At 41.0% G+C, this 27,950-nt stretch overlaps 1 protein-coding gene across 1 annotated transcript in view; it reads right to left on the bottom strand.

Annotated features, from left to right (window-relative positions):
- Nucleotides 1-27,950, bottom strand: part of LOC112117832 (beta-1,3-glucosyltransferase) — a 130,382-nt gene that overhangs the window by 30,116 nt on the left and 72,316 nt on the right. Inside the window, exons 4-5 of the mRNA XM_029911981.1 lie at nucleotides 23,722-23,798; nucleotides 12,428-12,539 (exon numbers count right to left, since the gene is read on the bottom strand). Coding sequence (XP_029767841.1) covers nucleotides 12,428-12,539; nucleotides 23,722-23,798 — 189 coding nt within the window. The remainder of the gene's footprint in view (nucleotides 1-12,427; nucleotides 12,540-23,721; nucleotides 23,799-27,950) is intronic.

The raw sequence follows: 27,950 nt of genomic DNA, 5'->3' as shown, positions 1-27,950 counted from the left end.
ATGCCCACACCTTGAATAGTGCGTGCAGATGTGGTCACCCCATCTGATAAAGGATATACTAGAATTGGAAAAAATATAGAGAAGGACAATAAAAATGATTAGGGGTATGGAACAGCTTCCTTATGAGGCAAGATTAAAAAGACTGGGACTGTTCAGTTTAGAAAAGAGACCACTAAGGGTGGATATGATAGAGGTCTATAAAATCATTAATGGTGTGGAGAAAGTGAATAAGGAAGTGTTATTTACCCCTTCACATATTTACCCTCCTACACAGGAACAAGGGGTCACCCAATTAAATTAATAGGCAGCAGGTTTAAAACAAACATAAGAAAGTATTTATTCACACAACGCAGTCAACCTGAGAACTTGTTGCCAGGAGATTTTGTAAAGGCCAAAAGTATAATTATGTTCAAAAAAGAAATAGGTAAGTTCATGGAGGATAGTTCCATCGATGGCAATTAGCCAAGATGGTCAGGGACACCCCACCAGCAGTCCCTAAACCTCTGATTGCCAGAAACTGGGAGTGGACGACAGACGATGGAAAACTAGATAACTGCCCTGTTCTATTCAATCCTTCTGGTCACTGTCAGAAGACAGGATACTGGGCTAGATGGACCATTAGTCTGACCCAGCATGGCCATTCTTATGTAACTGTGTATTTTAGTTACGCTAAAATAATCTATAAGAACTACTTCCCATGGTTCCTGGGTGTAAAAACCATACATTATTCTCCTTACTCTATAAAAAGTAGAAAATTAAAACCATTGGTATAAATTTTCATTAGAACATTGTGCCAGCAATATTAACTCACCAATCAACAACAGCAAGTACATTCAAATGTACATCTGATATTCTACTCTCAAGTGTGTTCTGTCACATCTAAGTATTGTATTCCATATTATAGTTTTACAAGGCGATTGATGTGCACTGGGTTTACCGAAATTATGGTTGTACATGCCTCTTGTTAGTTCAATTGTTTTAAATTTTAATATTTCTTTTTTGGCAGAATAAATTCAAGAAAGAGAAGGAGTAGGCAGCACTGTAGGAAAGTGAAGTGTTATAGTGTGTTAAGCATACAACATCTCACAGGTATGAGAACTGCAACACAACTGAAAAATGGAGCAAGTTAAATATAGAGCATCAGCTTTTAATTTTGAACTCTTCCTAGTGTCACAAACCAATTTATTTAAAGGTGAACTATAAAGCTAATGTTTAAAAGGTGTTTAAGATGTCAAATCATTAACAGAATGTGTGCAGATTTAAAATTTAAATATTTACATTTTAAAAAGTCCATTTACCCTGTGACACTCGATCACATCACAAGCACAAGCAGGTTGTGATGTCACCAGCTCATGCAGGGGAGCTAGATACATGGTGTCACAGCCTGATCCAGTACCCTTCTGTAGGAACACCAGTCTGTTGTGAGTAGTCCCAATTCTGAGGCCCACGTGCTTCCGAGCCAACTAGGCCCGGGCAGTTTAAGCCAACGTTTCTAGCTCTGAGGCCCTAGATCACACTCCCAGATTCAGACTTCTGGTCCGGCATTCTTCTTTGAGATGTGAGGCGCTGCTGCCCAAGTGCCTAAAATCGATGTCTGAGACCTCCCAAGCCCCCCAGCTGCTTCCACACGATCCCCCAGAGCTCCAAATAGGCTGCAGGTGCTCTGGGCTTCTAGTTTAACCCTTTCAGGAATAACATGGCAGGAAAGCAAGGTACACATGCTTAACCAAGGAATTTAACCACAGCAACTGTACTCTTGAAGGCACTCAAGAGTTATAACTCTTTGAAAAGTTACTGAGGTACTGAGAAGCACTCCCTCCCTTGTCTGATCTTGCCCCTTCTGCAAGTCTGAGGTTTGTCAGCATTACCAGTTGGGCAGAATTCCTCCTGCCCTTTTCAATCCTGCACATCGTGCTTCCAAGTGGCAATGGTCAGTCCCCCCTGCTCAAAGCAGTACCCAAATCTTATGTACAGTCTCTCTTCTTTTCCAGGTCCCCAGGCTGAGATGCTGCAGATCCACCTGCCATACTGGCACCCATGTGTAGAAAATCCATAGTTCGATGGAGTCAGAGCCAGCAGCTGAGACACAAAAGTGATGGCTCCAGTTTGCTTTGTGATGGTTTCTGAGTGATGTTCCTTCAATGAGGGGGTCAAGCAACTTTCCTGGATGGGGCAGCTATCTGGAATTGGGCAAGGTTAAACGTGTTCTATCCATAATATAAAATGGAGGTGCTAATACAAAATGGAATTCCCAATTTGACAGACATATTCCACGTCATCACCTATGGACCCATGAACCCACATTTTGGCAAATAAACAGCAATTCTTATATATTTATTAGGGCTGCAAAGTGATTAAAAAAAATTTATCACGATTAATCGCAATTAATCGCACTGTTAAACAATAATAGAATACCATTTATTTAAATATTTTTGCATATTTTCTACATTTTCAAATATATTGATTTCAATTACAACACAGAATACGAAGTGTGCAGTGCTCACTTTATGTTTATTTTTTATTACAAATATTTGCACTGTAAAAAACAAAAGAAATAGTATTTTCAATTCACCTAATATAAGTACTGTAGTGCAATCTCTCTGTCATGAAAGTTGAACTTACAAATGTCAAATTATGTACAAAAAAATAACTGGATTCAAAAATAAAACAATGTAAAACTTTAGAGCCTACAAGTCCACTCAGTCCTACTTCAGCCAATAGCTCAGACAAACAAGTTTGGTTACATTTGCAGGAGATAATGCTGCCTGCTTCTTGTTTACATCACCTGAAAGTGAGAACAGGCATTCACATGGCACTGTTGTAACAGGCGTTGCAAGATATTTACATGCCAGATGCACAAAAGATTCATATGTCCTTCATGCTTCAACCACCAATCCAGAGGATATGCATCCATGCTGATGACGGATTCTGCTTGATAATGATCCAAAGCAGAGCGGACTGACACATGTTCATTTTCATCATCTGAGTCAGATGCCACCAGCAGAAGGTTGATTTTCTTTTTTGGTGGTTCGGGTTCTGTAGTTTCCACATCTGAGTATGGCTCTTTTAAGACTTCTGAAAGCGTGCTCTACACCTCGTCCCTCTCAGATTTTGGATGGCACTTCAGATTCTTAAACCTTGGGTCGAGTGCTGTAGCTATTTTTAGAAATCTCACATTGGTACCTTCTTTGCATTTTGTCAAAACTGCAGTGACAGTGTTCGTAAATCAAACAACATGTAGTGGGTCATCATCTGAGACTGCTATAACGTGAAATATATGGCAGAATGCGGGTAAAACAGAGCAAGAAACATACAATTCTCCCCCAAGAAGTTCAGTCACAAATTTAATTAATGCACTATTTTTTTTTTTTAACGATCATCATCAGCATGGAAGCATATCCTCCGGAATGGTGGCTGAAGCATGAAGGGGCATACAAATGTTTAGCATATCTGGTACATAAATACCTTGCAACGCCAGCTACAAAAGTGCCATGCGAACACCTGTTCTCACTTTCAGGTGACATTGTAAATAAGAAGAGGGCAGCAGTATCTCCTGTAAATGTAAACAAACTTGTTTGTCTAAGTGATTGGCTGAACAAGAAGTAGGACTGAGTAGACTTGTAGACTCTGAAGTTTTATATTGTTTTGTTTTTGAGTGCAGTTATGTAACAAAAAAAAATCTACATTTGTAAGCTACATTTCACGATAGAGATTGCACTACAGTACTTGTACGAGGTGAACTGAAAAACACTATTTCTTTCATCATTTTTACAGTGCAAATATTTGTAATGAAAAATAATATAAAGTGAGCATTCTACACTTTGTATTCTGTGTTGTAATAGAAATCATCATATTTGAAAATGTAGAAAAACGTCAAAAAATATTTAATACATTTCAATTGGTATTTTATTGTTTAACAGTGCAATTAATCGCAGTTAATTTTTTTTAGTTAATCGCGTGAGTTAACTGCAATTAACCAACAGCCCTAATATTTATTTTTAAATTTTATTCAATTTTTGGTCTTCACATGCATCTTTTTATTAGGTGGGGTGTAAATTAGCTCTTCTTAAAGCTTTGCAGTACATCTTTAATTGTAGTTCTGTTTTAATCTATAGGATGTTGGCTAATTCCATGGTGGATAACACCTGAAAACTAGAAGATACTGTTTTGCATTTTCACGTTTTTATTTTGTTTTGGTTTTTTAGAGGGAAGTGAGGGAGGGTCTCAGACTGGATTCTGAGGAAGGGTTCCCCATGGCGTGGAAGAAGGGTTCCCCATTGTCAAACTCTTTCTTTCTCGATTCTACATGTCCATCACAACCTGCATCCTTGTCAGAAGTTCTTAACTGGATCTTCAGGCCAAAAACCACTGAGGGCAGATAGAGGGAGCTTGGGAGCTGAGGCCAAAGAAACTAGCAGCAGGTGAGCACAGGGAGGTAAAGGCTGCAGAAGTGAGCAGGAAATCGAAGACATTACGCCCACTGAGGGTGGTGATTTGGTTCTTACAATTTATTTTCTATTCTGTAGAGGCACTTCTACAATGGTCATCACCAAAGCGCTCTGGAAGGAGAAGGGTGAAAAGTGAACAGAAAGGAGATTGGCATGTGTTGGAGAAGAGATAATTACCGAAAATAAGAACACTTATCTCGCAGGACCTCAGTCCAGAAAACATGAGTGTATTTGTCTTCAATGTGAGAACATCAGTCCTTAAAAAAGTGGTCCCCCATCTCAACAAAAAATGGGAAAAATCCACCACAGGAGTGTGAGTTGAAAAGAGAGGCATTTTGAAGCAATTTTAGTTTCTTGTGATAGAAACAATATTTAGAATCTTATTTATAATACAGGTTATTCACATGATAAAACTACACTGAGAGCGCAATTCTGGTCAAACTCAACATGTGAAACTATTTGGTGCATTATTGACACACTATACAAAAATCAGTTATGGGCCATTATTCTAAGATGGCCACTACTCTGTATTTAAAAGCAAAATGAGTCTAATTTTTCTTTAAATGTATGCTGGAACTTAACTCATTATTGTAATAGGATTTATGCACATGGCATTCAAGGCAGACTAAACCCTTTATTAATTCTGAAAAGGTTAAAGTGCAGTAATTACTTTTGTAATAGAAATAACCTGGTCAGAAAAATACCTAAAGGATGTTCAATAGACTGTTTAGTAGTATGAGCAGGGATCCTAGTAATTCATTTGCCAAAGAAAAATGCACGTGGTTCGGACAGAGTCATCTCTTAGGGGAGGATCTATTAATGGAGATTCTCTATGTCTAGTAAGGAGGAGAGGATGGAAAATAGTAAAATACGGGTAGGATTTGATGAGAAACAGTAAAATGAAGAAGAATCCCATTCAATTACATCATGTAATGGCAGATAGCTAAAAGTGACAATTTTTTAAAGTGCTTATATACAAATGCTAGAAGTCTAAATAAGAAGATGGGTCACCTAGAGTGCCTCGTATTAAATGGGGATATTGATATAACAGGCATCACAGAAACTTGGTGGAATGAGGATAATCAATGGGACACAGTAATACCATGGTACAAAATATATCGGAAGGACAGAACAGGTCGTGCTGGTGGGGGAGTGGCACTATATGGGAAAGAAAGCATAGAATCAAATGAAGTAAAAATCTTAAATGAACCAAACTGTACCATTGAATCTCTATGGATGGCAATTCCATGCTCAAATAATAAGAATATAGCAGTAGGGATATACTACCGACCACCTGACCAGGATGGTGATAGTGACTGCAAAATGCTCAGGGAGATTACAGAAGTTATAAAAATAAAAAACACAATAATAATGATGGTTGATTTCAACTATCCCCATATTGACTGGGTATATGTCACCTCAAGACAGGATGCAGAGATAAAGTTGCTTGATACCTTAAATGACTGCTTCTTCGAGCAGCTAGCCTTGGAACTCACAAGAGGAGAGGCAATTCTTGATTTAGTCCTAACTGGAGCACAGGATCAGATCCAAGAGGTGAATATAGCTGGACCGCTTGGTAATAGTGACAATAATGTCATTAAATTTAGCATCCCTGTGGTGGGGAAAACACCACAGCAGCCCAACACAGTAGCATTTAATTTCAGAAAGGGGGACTACACAAAAATGAGGAAGTTAGTTAAACAGAAATTAAAAGGTACAGTGCCAAAAGTGAAATCCCTGCAAGCTGCATGAAAACTTTTTAAAGACACCATAATAGAGGCTCAACTTAAAATATATACCCCCAAATTAAAAAAAACATAGCGAACCAAAAAAAGTGCTACCCTGGCTAAACAACAAAGTAAAAGAAGCAGTGAGAGGCAAAAAGGCATCCTTTAAAAAGTGGAAGTTAAATCCTAGTGAGGAAAATAGAAAGGAGCATAAAATCTAGCAAGTGAAGTGTAAAAATATAATTAGGAAGGCTGAAAAAGAATTTGAAGAATAGCTAACCAAAGATTCAAAAAGTAATAGCAAAAAAATGTTTACATACATCAGAAGCAGGAAGCCTGCTAAACAACCAGTGGGACCACTGGACGATTGAGATGCTAAAGGAGCACTCAAGGACGATAAGGCCATTGCGGAAAAACTAAATGAATTCTTTGCGTTGGGCTTCACGGCTGAGGATGTGAGGGAGATTACTAAACCTGAGCCATTCTTTTTAGGTGACAAATCTGAGGAACTGTCCCAGATTGAGGTGTCATTAGAGGAGGTTTTTGGAACAAATCGATAAACTAAACAGTAATAAGTCACCAGGAACTCAAATGTGAAATTGCAGAGTACTAACTGTAGTTTGTAATCTATCATTTAAATCAGCTTCTGTACCAAATGACCGGAGGATAGCTAATGTGACGGCATTTTTTTTTAAAAGGGCTCCAGAGGTGATCCCAGCAATTACAGGCCAGTATGCCTGACTTCAGTACCGGGCAAACTGGCTGAAACTATAATTGTCATACACATAGATTAACATAATTTGTTGGGAAAGAGTCAACATGGTTTTTGTAAAGGGAAATCATGCCTCACCAATCAACCAGAATTCTTTGAGGGGGTCAACAAGCATGTGGACCAGGGGGATCCAGTGGATATAGTGTACTTAGATTTTCAGAAAGCTTTTGACAAGGTCCCTCACCAAAGGCTCTTAAGCAAAGTAAGCTGTCATGGGATTAGAGGGAAGGTTCTCTCATGGATCGGTAACTGGTTAAAAGATAGGAATCAAAGGGTAGGAATAGATGGTCAGTTTTCAGAATGGAGAGAGGTAAATAGTGGTATCCCCCAGGGGTCTGTCCTGGGCCCAGTCCTATTCAACATACTCATAAATGATCTGGAAAAAGGGGTAAACAGTGAGGTGGCAAAATTTGCAGATGATACAAAACTACTCAAGATAGTTAAATCCAAAGCAGACTGCGAAGAGCTACAAAGGGATCTCACGAAACTGGGTGACTGGGCAACAAAATGGCAGATGAAATTCAATGTTGATAAATGCAAAGTAATGCACATTGGAAAACATAATCCCAACTATACACATAAAATTATGAGGTCTAAATTAGCTGTTACCACTCAAGAGAGAGATCTTCATAGAATCATAGAACAGGAAGGGACCTCAAGAGGTCATCTAGTCTAGTCCCCTGCACTCAATCTAGACCATCCCTGACAGGCGTTTGTCCAACCTGCTCTTAAAAATTCCCAATGATGGAGATTCCACAACCTCCTTAGGCAATTTATTCCAGTGCTTAATCACTCTGACAGTGAGGAAGTTTTTCCTAATTTCCAACCTAAATCGCCCTTGCTGCAATTTAAGTCCATTGCTTCTTGTCCTATCCTCAGAGGTTAAGAAGAACAATTTTTCTCCCTCCTCCTTGTAACAACATTTTATGTATTTGAAAACTGTTATGTCCCTAAACAAACCCAATTTTTTCAATCTTCCCTCATTGGTCATGTTTTCTAGACCTTTAATCATTTTTGTTGCTCTTCTCTTGGACTTTCTCCAATTTGTCCACATCTTTCCTGAATTGTGGTGCTCAGAACTGGACACAATACTCCAGTTGAGGCCTAATCAGAGCAGAGTAGAGTGGAAGAATTACTTCTCGTGTCTTGCTTACAATGCTCCTGCTAATACATCCCAGAATGATGTTTGCTTTTTTTGCAACAGCGTTACACTGTTGACTCATATTTAGCTTGTGATCCACTATGACCCCCAGATCCCTTTCTGCAGTACTCCTCCCTAGGCAGTCATTTCCCATTTTGTATGTGTGCAACTGATTATTCCTTCCTAAGTGGAGTACTTTGCATTTATCCTTATTGAATTTCATCCTATTTACTTCAGACCATTTCTCCAGTTTGTCCAGATCATTTTGAATTTTAATCCTATCCTCCAAAGCACTTGCAACCTCTCCCAGCTTGGTATCGTCTGCAAACTTTATAAGCATACTCTCTATCCTATTATCTAAAACATTGATGAAGATATTGAACAGAACCAGAACTGATCCCTGCGGGACCCCACTCATTGTGCTCTTCCAGCATGACTGTGAACCACTGATTATTACTCTCTGGGAACAATTTTCCAACCAGTTATACACCCACCTTATAGAAGCTCCATCTAGGTTGTATTTCCCTAGTTTGGTTATGAGAAGGTCATGCGAGACAGTATCAAAAGCCTTACTAAAGTCAAGATATACCACATCTACCGCCTCCCCCCTATCCACAAGACTTGTTATCCTATCAAAGAAAGCTATCAGATTGGTTTGACATGATTTGTTCTTGACAAATCCATGCTGACTGTTATTTATCACCTTATTATCTTCTAGGTGTTTGCAAATTGATTGCTCAATTATTTGCTCCATTATCTTTCTGGGTACAGAAGTTAAACTGACTTGTCTGTAATTCCCCGGGTTGTCCTTATTTCCCTTTTTTATATATGGGCACTATATTTGCTCTTTTCCAGTCTTCTGGAATGTCTCCCGTCTCCCATGACTTTTCAAAGATAATTGCTAATGGCTCAGATATCTCCTCAGCCAGTTCCTTGAGTACTCTAGGATGCATTTCATCAGGCCCTGGTGATTTGAAGACATCTAACTTGTCTAAGTAATTTTTGACTTGTTCTTTCCCTATTTTAGTCTCTGATCATACCTCATTTTCACTGGCATTCACTATGTTAAATGTCCAATAGCCACCAACCTTCTTGGTGAAAAACAAAACAAAGAAGTCATTTAGCACCTCTGCCATTTCCACATTTTCTGTTATTATCTTTCCCCCCTCATTGAGTAACAGGCCTACTCTGTCCTTGCTCGTCTTCTTGCTTCTAATGTATTTGTAGAATGTTTTCTTGTTTCCTTTTATGTCCCTAGCTAGTTTGATCTCGTTTTGTGCCTTGGCTTTTCTAATTTTGTCCCTGCATACTTGTGTTATTTGTTTATATTCATTCTTTGTAATTTGACCGAGTTTCCACTTTTTGTAGGATTCTTTTTTGAGTTTTAGATCATGGAAGATCTCCTGGTTAAGCCAGGGTGGTCTCTTGCCATAGTTCCTATGTTTCCTACGCAGTGGGATAGTTTGCTCTTGTGCCCTTAATAATGTCTCTTGGAGTCATTGTGGACAGTTCTCTGAAAACATCCACTCAATGTGCAGTGGCAGTCAAAAAAGCAAACAGAATGTTGGGAATCATTAAGAAAGGGATAGATAATGAGAGAAAATATTATATTGCCTGTTTATAAATCCATGGTACGCCCACATCTTGAATACTGCATGCAGATGTGGTCACCACATCACGGAAAAGATATATTGGAATTTGATAAGGTTCAGAGAAGAGCAACAAAAATGATTAGGGGTATGGAACAGCTTCCATATGAGGAGAGATTAAAAAGACAGGGACTTTTCAGCTTGGAAAAGAGATGACTAAGGGGGAATATGATAGAGGTCTATTAAATCCTGACTGGTATAGAGAGAGTAAATAAGGAAGTGTTATTTACTCCTTCTCATAACACAAGAACTAGGGGTCACCAAATGAAATTAATAGGCAGCAGTTTTAGAACAAACAAAAGGAAGTATTTCTTCACACGATGCACAGTCAACCTTTGGAACTCCTTGCCAGAGGATGTTGTGAAGGTCAAGACTATAACAGGGTTCAAAAAAGAACTAGATACATTAAATCGAGGATAGGTCCATCAATGGGTATTAGCTAGGATTGCAAGGGATGGTGTCCCTAGTCTCTGTTTGCCAGAAGCTGGGAATGGGCAAGAGGGGATGGATCAGTTGATGGTGACCTGTTCTGTTCATTCCCTCTGAGGCACTTGGTGTTGGCCACTGTCAGAAGACAGGATACTGCGCTCAATGGACTTTTGGTTTGACACAGTATGGCCATTCTTATGTTCAGAGAATCTCTAGTTTATAATTTTGTGAAAAATAAAAACATATTAACTAAATTTTACTGAAAGTACCAATTTCACTTATTCAATGCACACAACCATTCCTTGTGGTTGATTTTTGAACATGCTTTAAATTTACACCGGAACCCCATTTATTGGATCTAATTGGGACTGGGGCCAGATCCGATAATCAGGAGAAACGGCAAAGAGCTTTGTATCCCTCATTTTAAGATGGGGGTGGGGAGGTTCGGGGCAGTCAGCTGGAGCCCCAGCCACTGTCAGCCCTGGGTGGCTGGTGGTTCGGTTTATACAGAGAGACGGATAATGGAGGCTTGGATAAACAGGGTTCTACTGTACATCAATAAAATGTGTTCAAATGGTATCTGTATATATTGTGGGTAGTGAAACTAAAGTTCAGCATTTCATTTTAATCATGGAAAAAAACACGGATTTTATGGGGGGGGGTAATCAGAAAATGTTGGGGCTTTTTTCATCACAGAAATCTAGGATCCCTGGTTATGAGACTACAAAAAGCATTTTAAAATCTCTATGTTATTAAGGTTCTCACATTTTAAAAGTGGTTGTGTAGAAGAGAGGCAATGCCAGGTGGCTGTAAAGAAAGTGTCTTTCTAAACAAAGGCCCACACTCATACCTGAAGTAGGGCTTCCCTCAGCCCTTGAACATAATAACAGTAAATGAACAAGGCCAATTCCTGCCAACTTCCCAAGTAGTATAGAAGTATGGCTTCCTTCAGCCAGTCAAAGTAAGGATATCAAGATGTGTGTTTTTCAGCAAGTCCCCCAAAATACCAGATAAACAGTCCAACTCATGGCTCCCTTCTAACACAGCCTCTTTGGGAAGGGCAGTAGTCAATTTAACAGCTCTTCCTTGATGGCTTTGGGACTAAGTCCTTTGTTCCACAAACTTCCTAACCCCTTTTCTTCTTAGGCAGGTAGGAAAGATTACTTTTCTCTTAAGAACCAACCAGCCTAATAACAAAGAATTGTCCTACCAGATCAGACCAGGGTCCACCTAGTCCAGTTTTCTGTCTGGCAATGGTCAGTGACAGCTCCTTAAAGGGAAGGTGCAAGAATCCCCAAAGTGGACTGCCACCCGCTCCTCCTATGGCTGCTTTGTTGTCATGAGACCCATCTAGAGGAATCTCCTTTATGGTCAACTTAAGCAATTCCTCCAAGGCAGGACAGGTACTCATACCTTTTCATACTGCAAGCTTTAACACATTCCCTGCTTGAATGTGGGGTATATACTCCCTATGATAAGCTGATTAGATTTCCCACACACACAATTTTGTAAGATACGAGCCATGCAAGTACTGGTCTACAATGGAACTCTTTATAATAGAAATAATTATAACTTTAAAAAATAACATTTTATACTCATCATTTGGTATTTTAAATGAATTATTTGTAGGTCTCTGTGGCTGTCACAGAGGTCGAGGAAGTCACGGATTCTGTGACTTTCCGCAACCTCTGTGACTTCTGCAGGAGCCAGTGTGGCTGACCCCAGGGCTGCCCAAGCAGCTAGCTCCGGAACCAGCTGCTCAGGTGGCCCCTGGGACAGCCACACCAGCCTTCCCGGGGTGGCCAGAGCAGCTGCGATCCACAGCCCCAGGCAGCGGTTCCCAAGCAGCCGCAGTCTGCTGGCTCCGGCAGTGGTCCCCTGGCGGCCGGCCAGAGCAGCCGCGGTTCCCAGCCAGCCAGCCGGAGCAGCCGTGGTCCGCGGTCCCTGGCAGCTGGTGCCCCCCACCAACAGCACTTCCCCCCAGTGCCACCCCCAGCAGCAGCCCCCTCCAGTGTTCCCTCCCCAGCAGAGCCCCCGCCCCCAGATTTAATCACAGGTATTTTTAGAATAAGTCATGGATAGGTCACGGACCGTGAATTTTTGTTTATTGCCCATGACCTGTCCATGACTTATTCTAAAAATACCCATGACAAAATCATAGCCTTAATTATTTGAACTAGTTTTCCAGTGTTTTTATCCAATATAAAAATCTCCTTCAAGCACATTCAAAAGGTTAAACATCTGATGATTTTTTGTTTCACCTTAGACTTGTCAAATCTTCTAAGTGTTTCCAGCAGCTTAACAATTTGTATTCTTGTATCTTCTTCACAGAAGAAAATCCATGAGGAGTTTCTACCATAGGAAGCAGAGAAGCTAACAAAAGAAAGAGGTTGGTTTACTACAAGATTGACTTCTGAGGAGATTACAAACCTTAAGTAAAAACAAAAACAAAAACCCTGCTAACTGGAAGTCAATCCCTCAGCCATATGGACCCCAAAGCAATTAGTGCTAATGGAGGATCATGTATCAGAACCCATATGCAGTGCAATGTAGATGTCTGCTTAAGAGAAACTCAAAGACCCTGCCCTCAGTTCCTGATTGTCTGCCCATAATCTGCACAGAGAGGAACGTGGATGTGCAGAGTAAGTAAATTCTGAGTTCTCCAGGTACTGGTACATAACCTACTTCCCCTCCCCCTTACCTTTCTTCCATAGAATCCCCTCGTTGGAGGTCTAACAAACAGAGTAATAACCTTAGAAGAGATACTGGTTGGTGTTTTAGCAAAACTGTCCTGTTGTGCACTCCAAGAAGATCTTCCCATTTTTCTCTCAGTCAAATTCTTTCACAACTAAAATATCTATTAGCCAAATAATGCCTCCTTGTACTCTTAAAGGTGTTTTTATTGTCCTTCTTCGGGGGGGGGGGGGGAAAATAGTGCTTCTGGATAACGGGAAACAAAGATGCATCAGTGGAGCAGTACTGCACAAGAGAATAATGTCTTGTGAATGTGTGGTGGAACTCCATGTAGATGCTTTGCAAATGTATTTCCTGAAGGGATGCCACTGAAGTTACTTATGCTCTTATAGAATGAGCCCTCATCCCATGCAGAGAGGAACATACCACAACTGATAACAGATACAGCCAGAGATCAATTTAGAGATCCTCTGGAAGGAAACAGTTTGACTTTGGACTCGTTCTGCTATAGTGAGAAATAATCTAGGTGATTTTCTAATTGGTTTAGTGCTTTGCAGGTAGAAGGTGAGAATGCGTTATACGTTGAGGGAATGAAGACTCCTCTTTTCCCCCCGATGCATGCGGTTTCAGAAAAAAAAAACCACACAACTAAGTGGTTGATTGGGTTATGTGAAACTCTGAAATTACTTTGGGGGGTGAATTTCAGATGTAGCCGTAAAGAGACTTTGTCCTTGTGGAATATAATGTATGGCGCAGCAGCGCTCCCAGATCACCTTCCCTCCTGGCTGAGGTGATGACCATAAGGAACACAACTTTAACTGATAAGTGAGACATGGTTTGAAGGGAGGCTTACTGAGTGCCAAAAGAACAAGGTTTAAGTCCCATTGATAAGTATGTTTCCTTGCTGCTGGGAAAGTTCTGATTAGGCCCTTTAAGAATCCGTTAATCAACAAGTGAGTGAAAATTGAATAACGTCTGATCGTGGATGGCATGGATGGATTGCTGTCAGATGGCCTTGTACAAAACTGAGGGAAAGCCCAGCTGTTTTGAGAGAGAAAAAGTAGTCCAAAATGAGGAGAATATCTGCTGACTCAGGAGATACATGTTTCTGCTGCGGTCAGATGGAGAAATGCTTCCACTTGGCTGAACAGCATATCTAGTGGAATCTTTTCTGCTATTAAGGATGGCTTATGCAGTTTGAGAGCAGACATGTTCTACTGTTGATGCCCATCCAAAAACTAAGCCATGAGATGAAGCACTTTGGGGTTGGGATGCTTGATCCTTCCCCATCTCTTCACCCAGAAGAAGAGTAAGGACTGGAGGCTGATCAGGGGACATTTGGAAACTAAAATTATCTGGATCAGCTGGAGGTGATGAGGATGACTCATGCCCTGTCCTGACAAATTTTCTTTAAGACCCAAGGTAGGAGTGGTAAGGGAGGAAAGGCATAGTTCAGATGGCCTGACCAGGGGAGATGGAGAGCATCACCTTGAAAGTGTAGTCTTAGAGCTCCTCTGGAACAGTATATGTTGCAATTCTTGTTCGTTTGGAAGGCAAAGAGATGCCAGATGGGGATCCCTCGTTAAATAAAGATGTTCTTAACTACCGAATCATCCAATTCCCACTCATGATCGATGGTGAAATGCCTACTGACGGCGTCCACCAACACATTCGGAGTTCCTAGAAGGTAAGCTACCATCAGGGTGATTCAATTCCTGTTACACTCATTCTATATAGCGATTGCTTTTACACACAAGGGAATGGATTTCACCCCTTCATGTTTGTTGATGTAAAAGGCAGATGTCATACTGTCTGACATTATGAGGACGTGATGTGAATAGATAAATTGCAGAAAAACCCTGCAAGCGATTCAGACTCAATGTTCCAGAAGGTTGATGTATATCCTGGTCTCCTGGGGTGTCCAAGTGCCCTGTGCCATATGACTGTCTATGTGGGTTCCCAGGCTGAGAGAGAGGAGTCTGTAATGATCATCTTGTCTGGCGAGGATGGTAGGAAGGGGACACCACACATCCCTGATGGAAATCCTTCCTCATCACACTAGCGAAGGAGTTATCCTGGAAGGAATTGTTACCATGGTATTTATGCTATGTTTGGTTGGTGAATACAATGTCTGGAACCACACCTAAAGGAAATGTAGGTGGAGTGTGCTGAATTGGCTAATGTAAGTGCAAGAAGCCATGTGCCACAGGAAGGAAAGACAAGTACTGTGTGGGGCTCTAGAGTTGCACATAACCTGATCTATCAGGTCACTAATGGTGTGAAACCTGTCCCTTGGTAGATAAGCTCTTGTCGTGACTGAATCTAGGTTGGCCCCTAAGAAGTCTACAGTCTGCATCGGAGTGAGGACGGACAGACTTTCCCAAGTTCACATTGACTCCTAGTGAAGAAAGTAGTGGAAGAATTAATAAGGTCAACTCATAGGCTTCCTGATGTGTCCTAGCAATGAGAAGCCAATTTTCAAGATAGGGAAAGATGGTGAAGCTGTTCCATCTGAAATGCACTGCTATTACTAGAAAGACCTTGGGGGCAGTGGTGAGGCTGAATGGAAGCTCTCCTGTACTGGACATTATTGGGGCCCACCACAAATCTGAGAAAACACCCATGGGCAGAGTGAACATCCATCTGAAAGTAAGCATCCTTCATATTGAGAGCTGTAAATCAAATGTCTTTTTCCAGGGAGGGATTATTGACACCAGAGTGACCTGTGAAATTTCAGCTTGTGAATAAAGTGACTGAAAAGATCGAGTATAGATCTCTAACCTCCCTTCTTCGTGGGGAGTAGGAAGTATACAGTAAAAAATCTCTCCCTTGGTGTTGAAGGGGTAGCACTCTATTGCTCCTCACTCAGAAGGGATTCCACTTCCTGCGTGAGAATGGTCCCTGAAGAGGGGCAGGGATGGGGGTTTTGAAAGAAAAAGGGAAGTAAACTCAATTGCATAGCTAGACTGGATGATATCTAATACCCACTTGTCCATTATGGCACTCCAGTTATGCAAACAGAGTGCTAAATGATCCCCGAAAGGTATATGGGGATCGGGTAGTGGTAGCATCATTAATAATTTGCAGCTCTTGAACTCCCATCAAAAATATCTTTTTGCTGGAGGATGGGATTGAGATGGTGCGGTAGATGTGGGAGGTGCAGGGAAACAAGACTTCTGTACTCTTTGTCTCTGATGAGAAGGGTCATAAAATTATTGGTGATAAAATTGTTAAGATGTTGGTCTGTCTGTAAGGCTGCCTTTGATGCTTCCTTTTTGGGGCAGGTGTCTATATTCCCAAGAAGTGGAGGATGGCCCTGGAGTCCTTTAAAATATGAAAGAACTCATCCATCTTTTCATTGAAAAGGTGGGCTTCATCAAAGGGCAAGCCCTCTACAGAATTTTGGACCTCTCTGGGAAATCCTGAAGTGTGTAGTCATGACTTATGGCGCATCACAGTGGATGTTGCTATTGACCTAGTTTATGTGTCTGCTGCATCAACTGCTGACTGAAATACAGTTCTGGCTTATCCTCCTCAATAAGACCCTGAAAGTGGGCACTGTCATGCTGTGGTAGCTTGTCTATAAAGTCTCAATTTAGAATAGTTCAGATAGTCATATATAGCCAACAATGCTTGCTAGTTCACTGGGGCAACAGGATAAGACAACGGGCTATATATGGTCTGGTTTAAAAATAAATTACTCATTCTCCTTAGGCACGTAATCTGAACGTTCAAAATTAAGACGCACCTAACCTGATGAATAAAGTGGAAAATGTTTTATAATAAAATTTGAAATTATATTTGACATTTCTGGGCCCCCACTATTAGTAGAATGTTACAACAAGTTACTGTCCACTTGTAAGACTTACTATCTCATGTGGAGAAGCTTTGCTATCAGGGATTATAGCAAGGATGCTACTGTAATACCTTATTTATCTAGTTTCTTCTCTCTTTAGCTAAGGCTGGATTTAAAAGACCTTCTTCACCTTTAAAGCTCACTATCCATTCTTGAGATCTTGTTTACACAATCTAGCCAACTCTCCTTAAAGCTGACAAGTATTCACTGCATTTGCTTTTGGTAGCCGGTCATAAACAAATATACTTTAACACTAAGTAGCTGGCCTGCTATTATGTGGAAGATACAAATTTGAGTCCCAGGCCAGAAGGGGTGGGGAACGCTACTGAAGCTGGAGGGAGGATCAAGCATAGCTCACCAGCAACCTCACCAGCAAGCTCGCTGAAGGGTTCTGGAGAGAACCATCTCTGGACTCTCTTCTACTGAATGGTGGAGGAGAAGAAATAAAGTGAGAAATCACTTTGCCCTTTCCCCATCCCAGAGGAACAGAAACACTAAATACGAGAAGGAAAAGCTCAGAAGAAAATTTGTTTCAGATACAATGTCAGGAGAAAGAACAGCAGCTACTGGTAGGGTCATCTCAGACATTGTATGTTATATATTATGATATGAAAGGGTACCTTGTCCAGTAATTTTTCTGACTTCTTCATTCGTCTTCCTATATTCATATGTTATTCCCAATATTCTTCTCAGATATTTGTGATGAAATGCATCCAGCTTTTGCATATCTTTCTTGGTAAATTGCCACGTCTCACTGCTATATGTTGTGATGGTGATAACAATTGCTTTGTACACATTCAGTTTTGTCTTGAGGGAAATGTTTTAGAGTTGCCAGATGTTTCTGAGTCTTCCAAATGCAGTGTTTGCCTTCCCGATCCTTCTTATTTCCTCGGAACTAGTACCATCTTGGCTGATGGTACTTCAAGATGCATAAAATTGTCCACCTTCCCCAGTTTCTCCTCTTCAACTTTGATTTCTGTCCCTATACGCCTCATTAACAGGATTTTACATTTCTTTGCATTGTATCTCAAACCTATGCAAGAATGGCAAATGTGGGTAGCCCAATGTGCAGCAAAGCATGGGATGGACTAAGGTCTATACAACTGTAACAAAGTGGGAATGACAGATGATTATGACCTACAATACACAAGCAGCATACGGAAGTCAGCTTTGATAGACCGTGAGCTGTACAAACTCAATGTTGACATTGCAGCACTTCAGGAAACAAGACTTGCAGATGCTGGATTTGTCCAAGATGTCAATTATACCTTCTTTTGGCAAGGTAAAAGCCGCAAAAAAACTCGTCTGCACGGTGTCAGTTTTGCTGTGAGAAACAAGTGGGTAAAACTCCTAGAAACACCCAATGGGAAGTCAGGAAACCTCTAAGTCATGTATGATGGCCTGAAGAAAGCTCTCAGTCCCACTGTCAATACGGTTGCCCCTCTCAAATCGCACAGTGGTGAAATCATTACAGATAAAAGCAAGAAGTTGTCTCGTTGGGTTGAACACTATTCGGAGCTTTACGCACAAGAAAGAAACATCACCAGCAAATCACTGGACCAAATACTAAGTCTACAGGTCATGCCAGAGCTAGATGTGGAGCCCACTGTAGAAGAGTTAAGCAAGGACATTGATTTGCTATCAAGTGGCAAGGCTCCTGGAAAAGATGGCATCCCAGCAGAAATCCTCAAGTGCGGGAAAGACAGCCTATTACCATATCTTCATCAGCTGCTACTTAAATGTTGGAAAGAGGGTGGAATGTGAGTTCTCCAGAGGAGAGGCACTGCTGCCAGCTTGTGCCCCTGGGGCAGGGAATCAGTATTTTGTTTACAAACAGAGGCAGAGTGATTAAGATAAGAAAGGACTGGTAATTAAATCAAGGATCTGGAAGTCATTAGATGAGCCTGTAAAACAGGAATCCCTCTGCAGGGGTTCGCGGGGCGGGGCGGGGGGGTTGAAGAGAGAATGCAGGAGACTTGGGGCTTGTCTACACTTACATTTTATAGCGCTCTAACTTGCTGGCTCAGGGGGGTGAAAAATCACCTCCGAGCACAGCAAGTCTGAACGCTTTAAAGTGCTAGTGTAGACAGGCTCCCAGCGCTAGCGCTGGGAGCTAATCCCCTCGTGGAGGTGGATTACCAGGAGCACTGGGAGAGCTCTCTCCCAGCGCTCACGCACGACCACACTCGCACTTCAAAGTGCTCCATGGGAGCGTTCCCGCGACAGCACTTTGAAGTTTCCAGTGTAGCCATGCCCTCAGAAGAAATACAGCCAAGCCCTCTTGGCCAAGTTTACATTCAGAAAAGAGGGAGATTTGAGGGTCGTAGATGAAAAGAAGGTGCCAAAACCCAGGGAAGGGATAGCAGTGGTATAGGAAAGTTCCCACTCTACCTGTGGTACTTATGTGGCCCCCTCACCATGGTATCTGAGTGCCTCACAATGTCTAACTTATTTCTCCTCACAGCCCCTATGTGAGGTAAAGCAGTGATGTAAACCCCATTGTACAGATTGGGCATTGAGGCACAGGGAGACTAAAGACCAGATTTTCAAAAGTATTTAGTCACCTAGTTTGATTTTCAGAAGTGGCTACGTTAGACACTTTGTAAACCCCACTAGATGCCTAGCTGCATCTTTGGGTGCCTAAAATCTTTTGAAACTCTGTTCCTAAGGCACTGGCCTGAGGTCATACAGGAAGTCCCTGGGGAGAGTATAACCCAGGTCTCTCAGGGCTAGCTCCCTATCCACTCGACCAGCCTAACTCTCTGCTGCATGCTGCAAAAAAGAGGACTGCGATAGATGGGAGCAAAACCAAGAAGGCCAGTTCTCTGAGACGCCAGCAATCGGTCCCAGCTGATTGGGAAGGATGTCATGTTTGACAGCATGAAAAGCAGTACAGAGGTCAGGATGGATAAAGAAAGAAAGAGAATGAGAGTCAGATGAGAGGAGATCACTTAATCCCGAGGGGGTGGCAGGTTCTGCCCCATGCTAGGTTGTAGAGCAATGCCTACGTGCAGTTTTAGATTTTAACTGAAAACCATTTTGTTTTGTCATTTTTTGTTCTGAGTTCAAGAAAAGGAAGGAATGAGAAAGTGTCATATGAGTATCAGCTGTGTTTATGGCTCAAATTCTTAGGGGTTCACCTGTACCCTGGCCAATTCCAGAACAAAGAACAGAAATTGCATCCACAGAGTCCATAAAGTAGACTATTATTTTCATGATTTGTATTATTTGCTGTGCAGCATCCGTATACTCAGCACTGTTCAGAATATACAAGCAATATAGTCTCTGAGCCAATATGTATAAGATGTGTAGCCCTGGATTAGATGGCTCAGATATTTAAGTATGAAGTGTATAGTTACTGAGCACATCTTATCACATGTTCACTGCGATGTTAATGTCTATGAGTGGGGGCGCTGATGGCAATAGAAGTTTTACTTGATTAAGGACTAGAAGATTTGACCCTCCAACTTTCTTTCAAGAGGAAGAGATGCCCAGAGCTCCTGAGCCTATTTATTTTTCTTTCCTGCCTGCAGTGGCCCTGATATACCTGAGAAGTCTCCATTTTTTTTTTCAACTTTAAAATGTGGAATTTTCTTGGTGCTTGGTTTTAAATATTCTCCTGTGAAAACTGCAACTCAATCACCGTAGTGTTGTGTTTAAGAGCCTGCTGGAAAGTAACTAGCCTTTAAACAGAAGTGAAAGCAGTGTTGCCAACTCTCATGATTTTGTCATGAGTCTCATGATCATTATTGTTTTCCTTAAAGCCCCAGCTCTTGGAGTCAAGTGGATATGTGATGATTTCAGCCTTCATTCTTAAAGAAAAATGAAGTTTCTAACCCTCGTGGCTGTGGAGAAAGCTTCAAAATTTGACCCCAGTGTACCCTCAAGGTTCAAAAAGCAGAAGGCAAATACAAAGAACACCAAACCTATTATTTTACATAATTTCATAATTTTAAAGTCAATCTCATGATTTTTGGTGAGCCTGTTTCATGATTTTTGAATATTTAGGGTTGGCAATACTGTCAGAAAGTGACTGGAAAGTGTCAGTTTCACTCCTGTTTAAAGTCAGTTTCTAGTCTATTATTTGTAGGGGGGTAACATTCCTAGAGCCCAAGGCAGGTTCAGTATAAACTCACAGGGCCTGGCCCGAGTAGGATATTTCCAAAAGTTAAATGATCTATTCCAAGCTTGGTGAACTGAAAAAAAGTGTTAGAAAGTAATCTAGATTTTTCTAAAATTGTTTCAATTGTTGTGTTCAAGATTTAGTAACAAAGTAAGAACATACATTAAAATTTCAAACCTAACCAGTGTCCCTTAAGTGACCTGACACAAGATGTCAGAACATGTTAGTATTAGAGCTAAGTGGGGCTAACATTTATTTAATTTTCTTTCGTTATATAGGAATTAGATACAGTGCTCCTGTCAGCTAATTTCTAAGTTATCTGCACACAAAAAAACTAGTTTTCAGGTGCCTAAGTAGCCCCTGGAATCACAGTTAAAGTTGCCTCCCTCCCACCAAAATCTGAAATGGCACCCCTGGCTGTAACTTCCTGCTTTCTTTGCTAACAAGATCTGTTCTACGCTGTGTTCCCAATGACTAATAAACCCTTCTGTTTTACAATGGTGGCTGAGAGTCACTGCTGACTGCAAAGTTGGGGTGCACGGTCCCTTTGGGGGGCATATAAGGCTTCCCCATGTGTCCCATTCAGGTGGACTCCCTGCAGGAAGCTCACGGTGTGAACAGGGGTGCTGAACACTCCGAGGTCAGACCCAGGAGGTGCTGAAGCGGAGGAGGCTTGCCCGAGTGAGAGTGTGCCCAGACGGGAGACACACTGCACTACAGTCCTGTCTGACTTCATTTAGAGTGGTTCCAAAGCACTGAGTCTGTGATTCCATGACAACAACAGATTGAAACAATTATGTATGTGGATGTATAAGAAACACCTCGTCTCCAATATATGTTTGCAAGACCAGTTCAATACAAAGTCTCTATATAAAGTATAATTATATATATAGTCAGTAATATAAAGTCTCTAAATACATATTTCCTCCATATACCACAACCCTCTCAGAGAAAGCCCCTTAAATATATAATTGCAAAACTGTATATGTATAATTAGGACTAAAATCATAGGAATATTACTGTAAAAATATCCTACAGGAAATTAGATGCAAAACTACATTTAAGAGGTATGAGCAAATGCACACATTTTCTGTGTATATTCTATGTAAGGGTTATTTCTTTTTGCTTACTTTCACCAGACTTAGCGTTTTAGTTGTTTAATAATAAGGTTTACTTGAAATTCAACCCAAGTTTCTCTATGAGTGCCTTGCTTAAAGGCAAGTCAACTTGTCATGAAATTTTTTTTATACTACAGTTTTCCAGCAAGTAATCCCTGTTCTTGAACAGTGATGAGGACAGTAATGGAGAATATAATTTTCTCCATCAAGATAAACTACAGAACAGAATAAGAAAAACAACATGAGTCATCAGGAGTCCTACACTGGTTAGCATGTTCTAGAAGGTTTGGAATCAGAGGACTGAACTTAATTTCAGGATAGTTAGGCAAGAACCCCTCCTACACATACTGTAAGACTCATTAGCTGGCAAATTGCCTATTTTTTCTGCACTGGTTACCAATTCACTTTCCGGTGAAATTCAAGTTGCTAGGTTACTATCTGTAAAGACTTTCATGATGCAGATCCCATTGCAGCTATCTCTGGAACTTTCACTTTTAGAATTAACTTCCACTAGAACAGTCTGAACCCAAGTCTAGCCCTTTTGGAATATACTGTAAAATGTAAATCTTTGTTGAGATTACCCTGTAAAACCAGTCCTGGAATCCACTGACATTTAGTCTGCCAGCTGAGTTTTCCCACCTTTGACTCCTTCAGAGAAATTAGCTTGCATCTTTAAGGGTTTGTGACATATACATCCCCAAATTTAGGAAAAGTTTGTTTTGTACCCCATGTAAATAGCATTCACAGTCTACGATAGCAGGTGCATGTAAACAGATGCAATCCCCCATCTCAGTTTTAATGCAGTACAACACAATGCGTTACAGTTCAAACTCACCCCCTTCTTGGTGTTTACCTTCATTAATTAACATATGTTCCCCAGGGCAGGACTTGTCTTACAAATCTAAACCTTATCCTGGGTCTACTCTTCAGCTGGCAGCTACTAAGGTTTCTCCATGAAGGACCTCACATACATTGTCCTACCTTTCTCACCTCAGAGAGACTGTCATACTTTCAGTGCATCAGAATAAATGAGACCTACCTGGTCTAGCTACCAGGATGAGTCAACAGAATCACTCTGTACCTCCACATAGTATCCTATACTCTGCCACCTGCCATAGGGTATTGTACATGGATGTAAATAATAATTATACAACCAGTTTATATCAGATTTATCTTTGTGATCTACTGCTATTACAGAATAGTATGACCCCTTACATATTATCAGTGAACTTATTTGCATAAATACAGTTATCGTGCAACAAGTAAAATAAGTTTTGACATGTCACAAAGGTAAATGTGAAGTTGACCAGATAAGGTGACAAAAGTTAAGAGAAGGAATTCCCTTCCTCTGAAGAAGGGCCGTATTAAAACTGAAATATTTGGTATAGCAAACAAAGCCATTAAGAGTGTAGTGGAGAACAAAACTATATTTCTTTTTAATTAGTTCACTTTTTCTAGTAATTTAGTAACTGATTTTTGGAGGAAGCTGATTGTTCAATTATGTTACATTACTTCCCGTTTTTAAATCTCTTTATATTTGATAAACATTTTATCTGATTTAGTGAATTTTAAGAGCAAACTGTTTTGGAAAACTATTTTTAAGAAACATTTTTAATACTGACCAAGAAGTGCAAAAAAATTCAAAGTTAAAACTCCATTTTTAAATCGTTGCTAATGAACAAACAAAAGAGATTCACAGGTGTTGATGTTTTTACTTACACAAAAGCCTTAAAGTCAACAATCTGTACAGAATTTTAAACTTACTCTTGCATTAATGGTAGTATAGTCCATGCACCATCATGTCTGTCCATCTGATGAATAAGCAGAACTCTAGGTAATTCCTTTAAGAAAACCAAAAATATTCTTATGAGACAACAAAGTATTTTACAACACAGTATATTCTTAGATGCCTAATTAATTTTAAAACTAAATTCTTGTGGAAAGACTATTTCACTCTTATTTTCACAGAACTGAGTAGCAAACAGGCTTGTAGACTAAAAGAGACTAGGGATGTAGCAAAAGGATATAAGTCAGACTCTTGAAGAGAGGAAGCTTCTTGCAATTTCTTGTTTCTAAACCCTCTCTCAGGTATAAAACTAATGCACCTCCCACTTCAGTGAAACTTTATAAATATTCTGGATGATCTCTCTGGTTATTATACCACTTCTGGAACAATGAAAAGTTCATCTTATAAAGATAGTGTTTATAATTGAAAGTGGAGTATGCAAACTCTTCTAATGAATTATACATAAATTATGTTAACCAGAAATACTTATTTAATTCCATAGAGCTAATTTATCATCTAATAAAGAACTGTAACATAAAGCCCACTATTCTTGATGACACCATTGGTTTTGTTCCAATTCCATGGTATTGTTAGGAGTAGCTACTACAAGTATGCAGTGTCCCCAAATTTCCAGTCAGACTTAAATCAACAATCCAGTGTATTTTACTGGACATTATAAGTTTTACTAAAATTTCAATCAACATTTGGCTGTTTACTGTTAGTGTGATTCAAGAAACACCATTGCACATTATAAGAACACATTTTATGAATATCATAACAATATGATCTTCTAATGGTTCTAGGTAAGAAAGCAAAAGGATGAAAGGGCTGGATTAATACACACTATGGATATAATCAGGAGTTACATACAAAATTGATAGCTCCTCTCTTTTGGGAAGCACCAATGGGATGAAGCGCAGAAAAAGCACTCTCCCTCTCCTCAAATCGGAGGCTCCTCCATTCATGGAAATGGAGGGAACAATCTGATCCTTAGCACAATATATTTTCCTGTACACATATTATTTATTATTATTATTATTATTATCCCCTTCCCTTAGGTTTAGTCTACATTCTGCTCTTGTAAGCTCTCTCTTTCTGGTGCTGTCTTTCCCCTTCTTTCCCAACTCTCTCTAAAACCAGAAAATGTTAGGGTCCCCATCTTCCTTTTTATCCATCTCCAGAGACACATGACAGAGGTTGTCTATGTGGCTCCTACTTCCCCATTTCATATCTCTCTACCAAAAACCATACTAAATTATGTGTTAGATGGAATGTACTGTTTCAATTAGCTATTAATAAGATGTTTTTAAAATACTGAAGTGAATCACTGACTTTAAACTGAAATTCAAAATGGAGTACATGAACTCTAACTTTGAACTCCATCTTTGAGAGGGGACTTATTTACTACACAGACTCTAGCTTAAACCAGTCAGAACCGGTTTTTCCCGCCAAGTCCAACCCTCAGTGTTCCATCACCTCAGAAGCATTCCATCACCTCAGAACTCTTCCCGCCAAAAAGGCTTTATAAGGTCTTGTTCAGCGCCTGCACGGGGCTGTCCATTCCAGCGACAGTTCGTACACGGTCGGGTCTTCGCAGAGCTCCAGAGCTGAGATCGAAGAACAACATCTATCCCATAGTGTGTTTGAGGAAGAGGAGTCCTGTCATCGTCATTCCTATATCCTGCATTTCCTGGTGTCCATCCTCCCAGAGGGTCTCCTCGCCAGCGATGAGATCCATCAGTCGTCTGGACTCCTCAGTGTTCCTCCTCAAGGACTCTAAATCAGTCCAAGAGTTGTAGGTCCTGGGCATCACGCCTGTACGTGACATCTGCTGCATCAGAGCAATAGGAGAAAGGTTTCCGTGTTGGGGTATTGTTTATTGTTTTGTAGAATCCCACGGGAGGGTTTATGGGCCTGAGCTCCAAGCTCTCAGAGTCAGTCACTGATCCACTATTTTACTGATTCATGGTTTTGCTGTTTCACAGTGTTATTCTTGTATTTCTCCCCCCCTTCTCCCTAGTTTTTCTGTACCTTTTATCCCTAATACACTTATCTTTATTTGCACCATATTATCTTGTCTTTTCTTTATTTTATTATATTTTATGGGTAGCTAAATCCACCGGTGACAGACACGGAAGGGAGCCGAGTCTGCAGCTTCTGAGAAAAGGGGCTTTCCCTATTATATCTTCCCTCTACCATCTCTCTAGTATTTCCTTTGAAGCGTTACCTTCTTCCCCTTAAGGTAACATATGCTAGGGTTGCCAACTTTCTAATCGCACAAAACCGAACACCTTTGCCCCACCCCCTACCCCGAGGCCCTGCCCCTTCTCCGAGGCCCCACCCCCCGCTCACTCCATTCTCCCTCCCTCTGTCACTTGCTCTCCCCCACCCTCACTCATTTTCACTGGGCTGGGGCAGGGGGTTGGGGTGCAGGAGGGAGTGAGGGCTCGGGGTTGGGGTGCAGGTTCTGGGGTGGGACCAGAAATGAGAGGTTCAGGGTGTGGGAGGGGCTCAGGCTGGGGGTTGGGGGGTGCAGGCTTTGGGAGGGAGTTTGGGTGCAGGAGGGGCTCAGGGCTGGGGCAGGGGGTTCGGGTGGGGGGTTGGGGTGCGGGCTCCAGCCAGGTAGTGTTTACCTCAGGCGGCTCCAGGAAGCGGCAGGCATGTCCGGCTCCTAGGCGGAGGGGCCAGGGGTCTCCACGCGCTGCCAGCCCCCACAGGTGCCATCTCTGCAGCTTCCCTTGGCCGTGGTTCCCAGCCAATGGGAGCTGTGGAGCCAGTGCTCGGGGCGGAGGCAGAACGCGGAGCCCCCGTTGCCACCCCTGCGCCTAGAAGCCAGACATGCCGGCTGCTTCTGGGAGCCGCGCAGAGCCAGGGCAGGCAGGGAACCTGCCTTAGCCCCACTGCGCCATTGACCGGACTTTTAGAGGCCCAGACAGCAGTGCTGACCGGAGCCACCAGGGTCCCTTTTCAATCAAGCATTCCAGTCAAAAACTGGACGCCTGGCAACTCTAAATTATGCTGATTTCTTTGCCTGACTTACTCACTTTGCCTACTTTACACAGCAGTGCGAAAGGTAGAAACATGGAAATACATTGTTATGTCAGCTTCCACCTGAGAATAATTGGAAAATCTGGGCAAGCATGAAGAGGAAGGCTGGCTAGTCAAGATGTAGGTGTCCCCAGAGTAATCAAATGTTCTCTAGAGATTGTGTGTCCCTCTCAAACTCACTCCCTACTCACTGAAATTAGTAATGTGAATAAAATACAACACATGCACACAGTGCTGTTTTCATTAGTTAATGTTTCTCAACCAGTGTTTTTCACAGTTAGCAAAGCACACATTCCTTATCGAAGATTGTATATGGAACATGCCAAGTCCGAAGTTTTAAATTCAAATAGGTTCTGGGGTTATTCAAGTGCAAATAAATCAGCTAAACAAACATTGTTAATGGCTGAGTAACTATTTCCCCACACTTTGAAAACTCAAAGACGGCTGGGTTATTTTTTAATTACTTTTTAAAGTCACTTCTGGCTTGGAACGTAACAGAACACACTTCAGCCCAAAATGTGCCAGGCCCTTTAGAAACATACAGGCAGTAGTAGTCCCTGCCCCTAAAATCTTACAATCTATACAGACAAGACAAACAAAAAGCAAACATTTATTGAAGACATGTACCTAATCGTTTAAAGTACTTCATAAACATTAAAGCAATCTTGTAACTAACCAGTAGATAAGCTGTACTAAAATTATTTTACAGGTGTATAAATGAGGCAGAGGGATGCTAAAAGCATTGCTATATTCCACAGTGAAACAGTGGCAGAATTAGAAATATACACTAAAAATCTTCTTCATCAGTAAGCTAAATATTTGGAGAATGGCTTACCAGATTTCCACATGAAAGTAACTGCTCAGAGTCTAATAAATTTTTTAAACTTTTTTATTACTACTGAAGTTTCACAGATTAACTGCTAATCTGAGACAAATATTGGCAGAATGTGGCTATGCAACCTAATTTAACCAAACCTGGTATTCAAATACCTAGATTCACATAGTATTGGATATAGTTTCACAGCTGTACAGTGAAATCTATCAGTATTGTACAACTACAGCCAATGTGAAAAGAAGCAGTGTAATAACCAAGAAGAGATTAGAACTTTCATAGATCTTAAGACCAGAATGGGCCTCTGTGATCACCCAGTTTGATTTC

Source organism: Terrapene carolina, unplaced genomic scaffold (genome assembly GCF_002925995.2).
Source record: "Terrapene carolina triunguis isolate 2854851 unplaced genomic scaffold, T_m_triunguis-2.0 Scaffold141, whole genome shotgun sequence".
Classification (NCBI taxonomy): domain Eukaryota; kingdom Metazoa; phylum Chordata; order Testudines; family Emydidae; genus Terrapene; species Terrapene triunguis.
The sequence above is the reverse complement of the archived record's forward strand: the minus strand, read 5'-3'. Positions and strand labels throughout refer to the sequence as shown.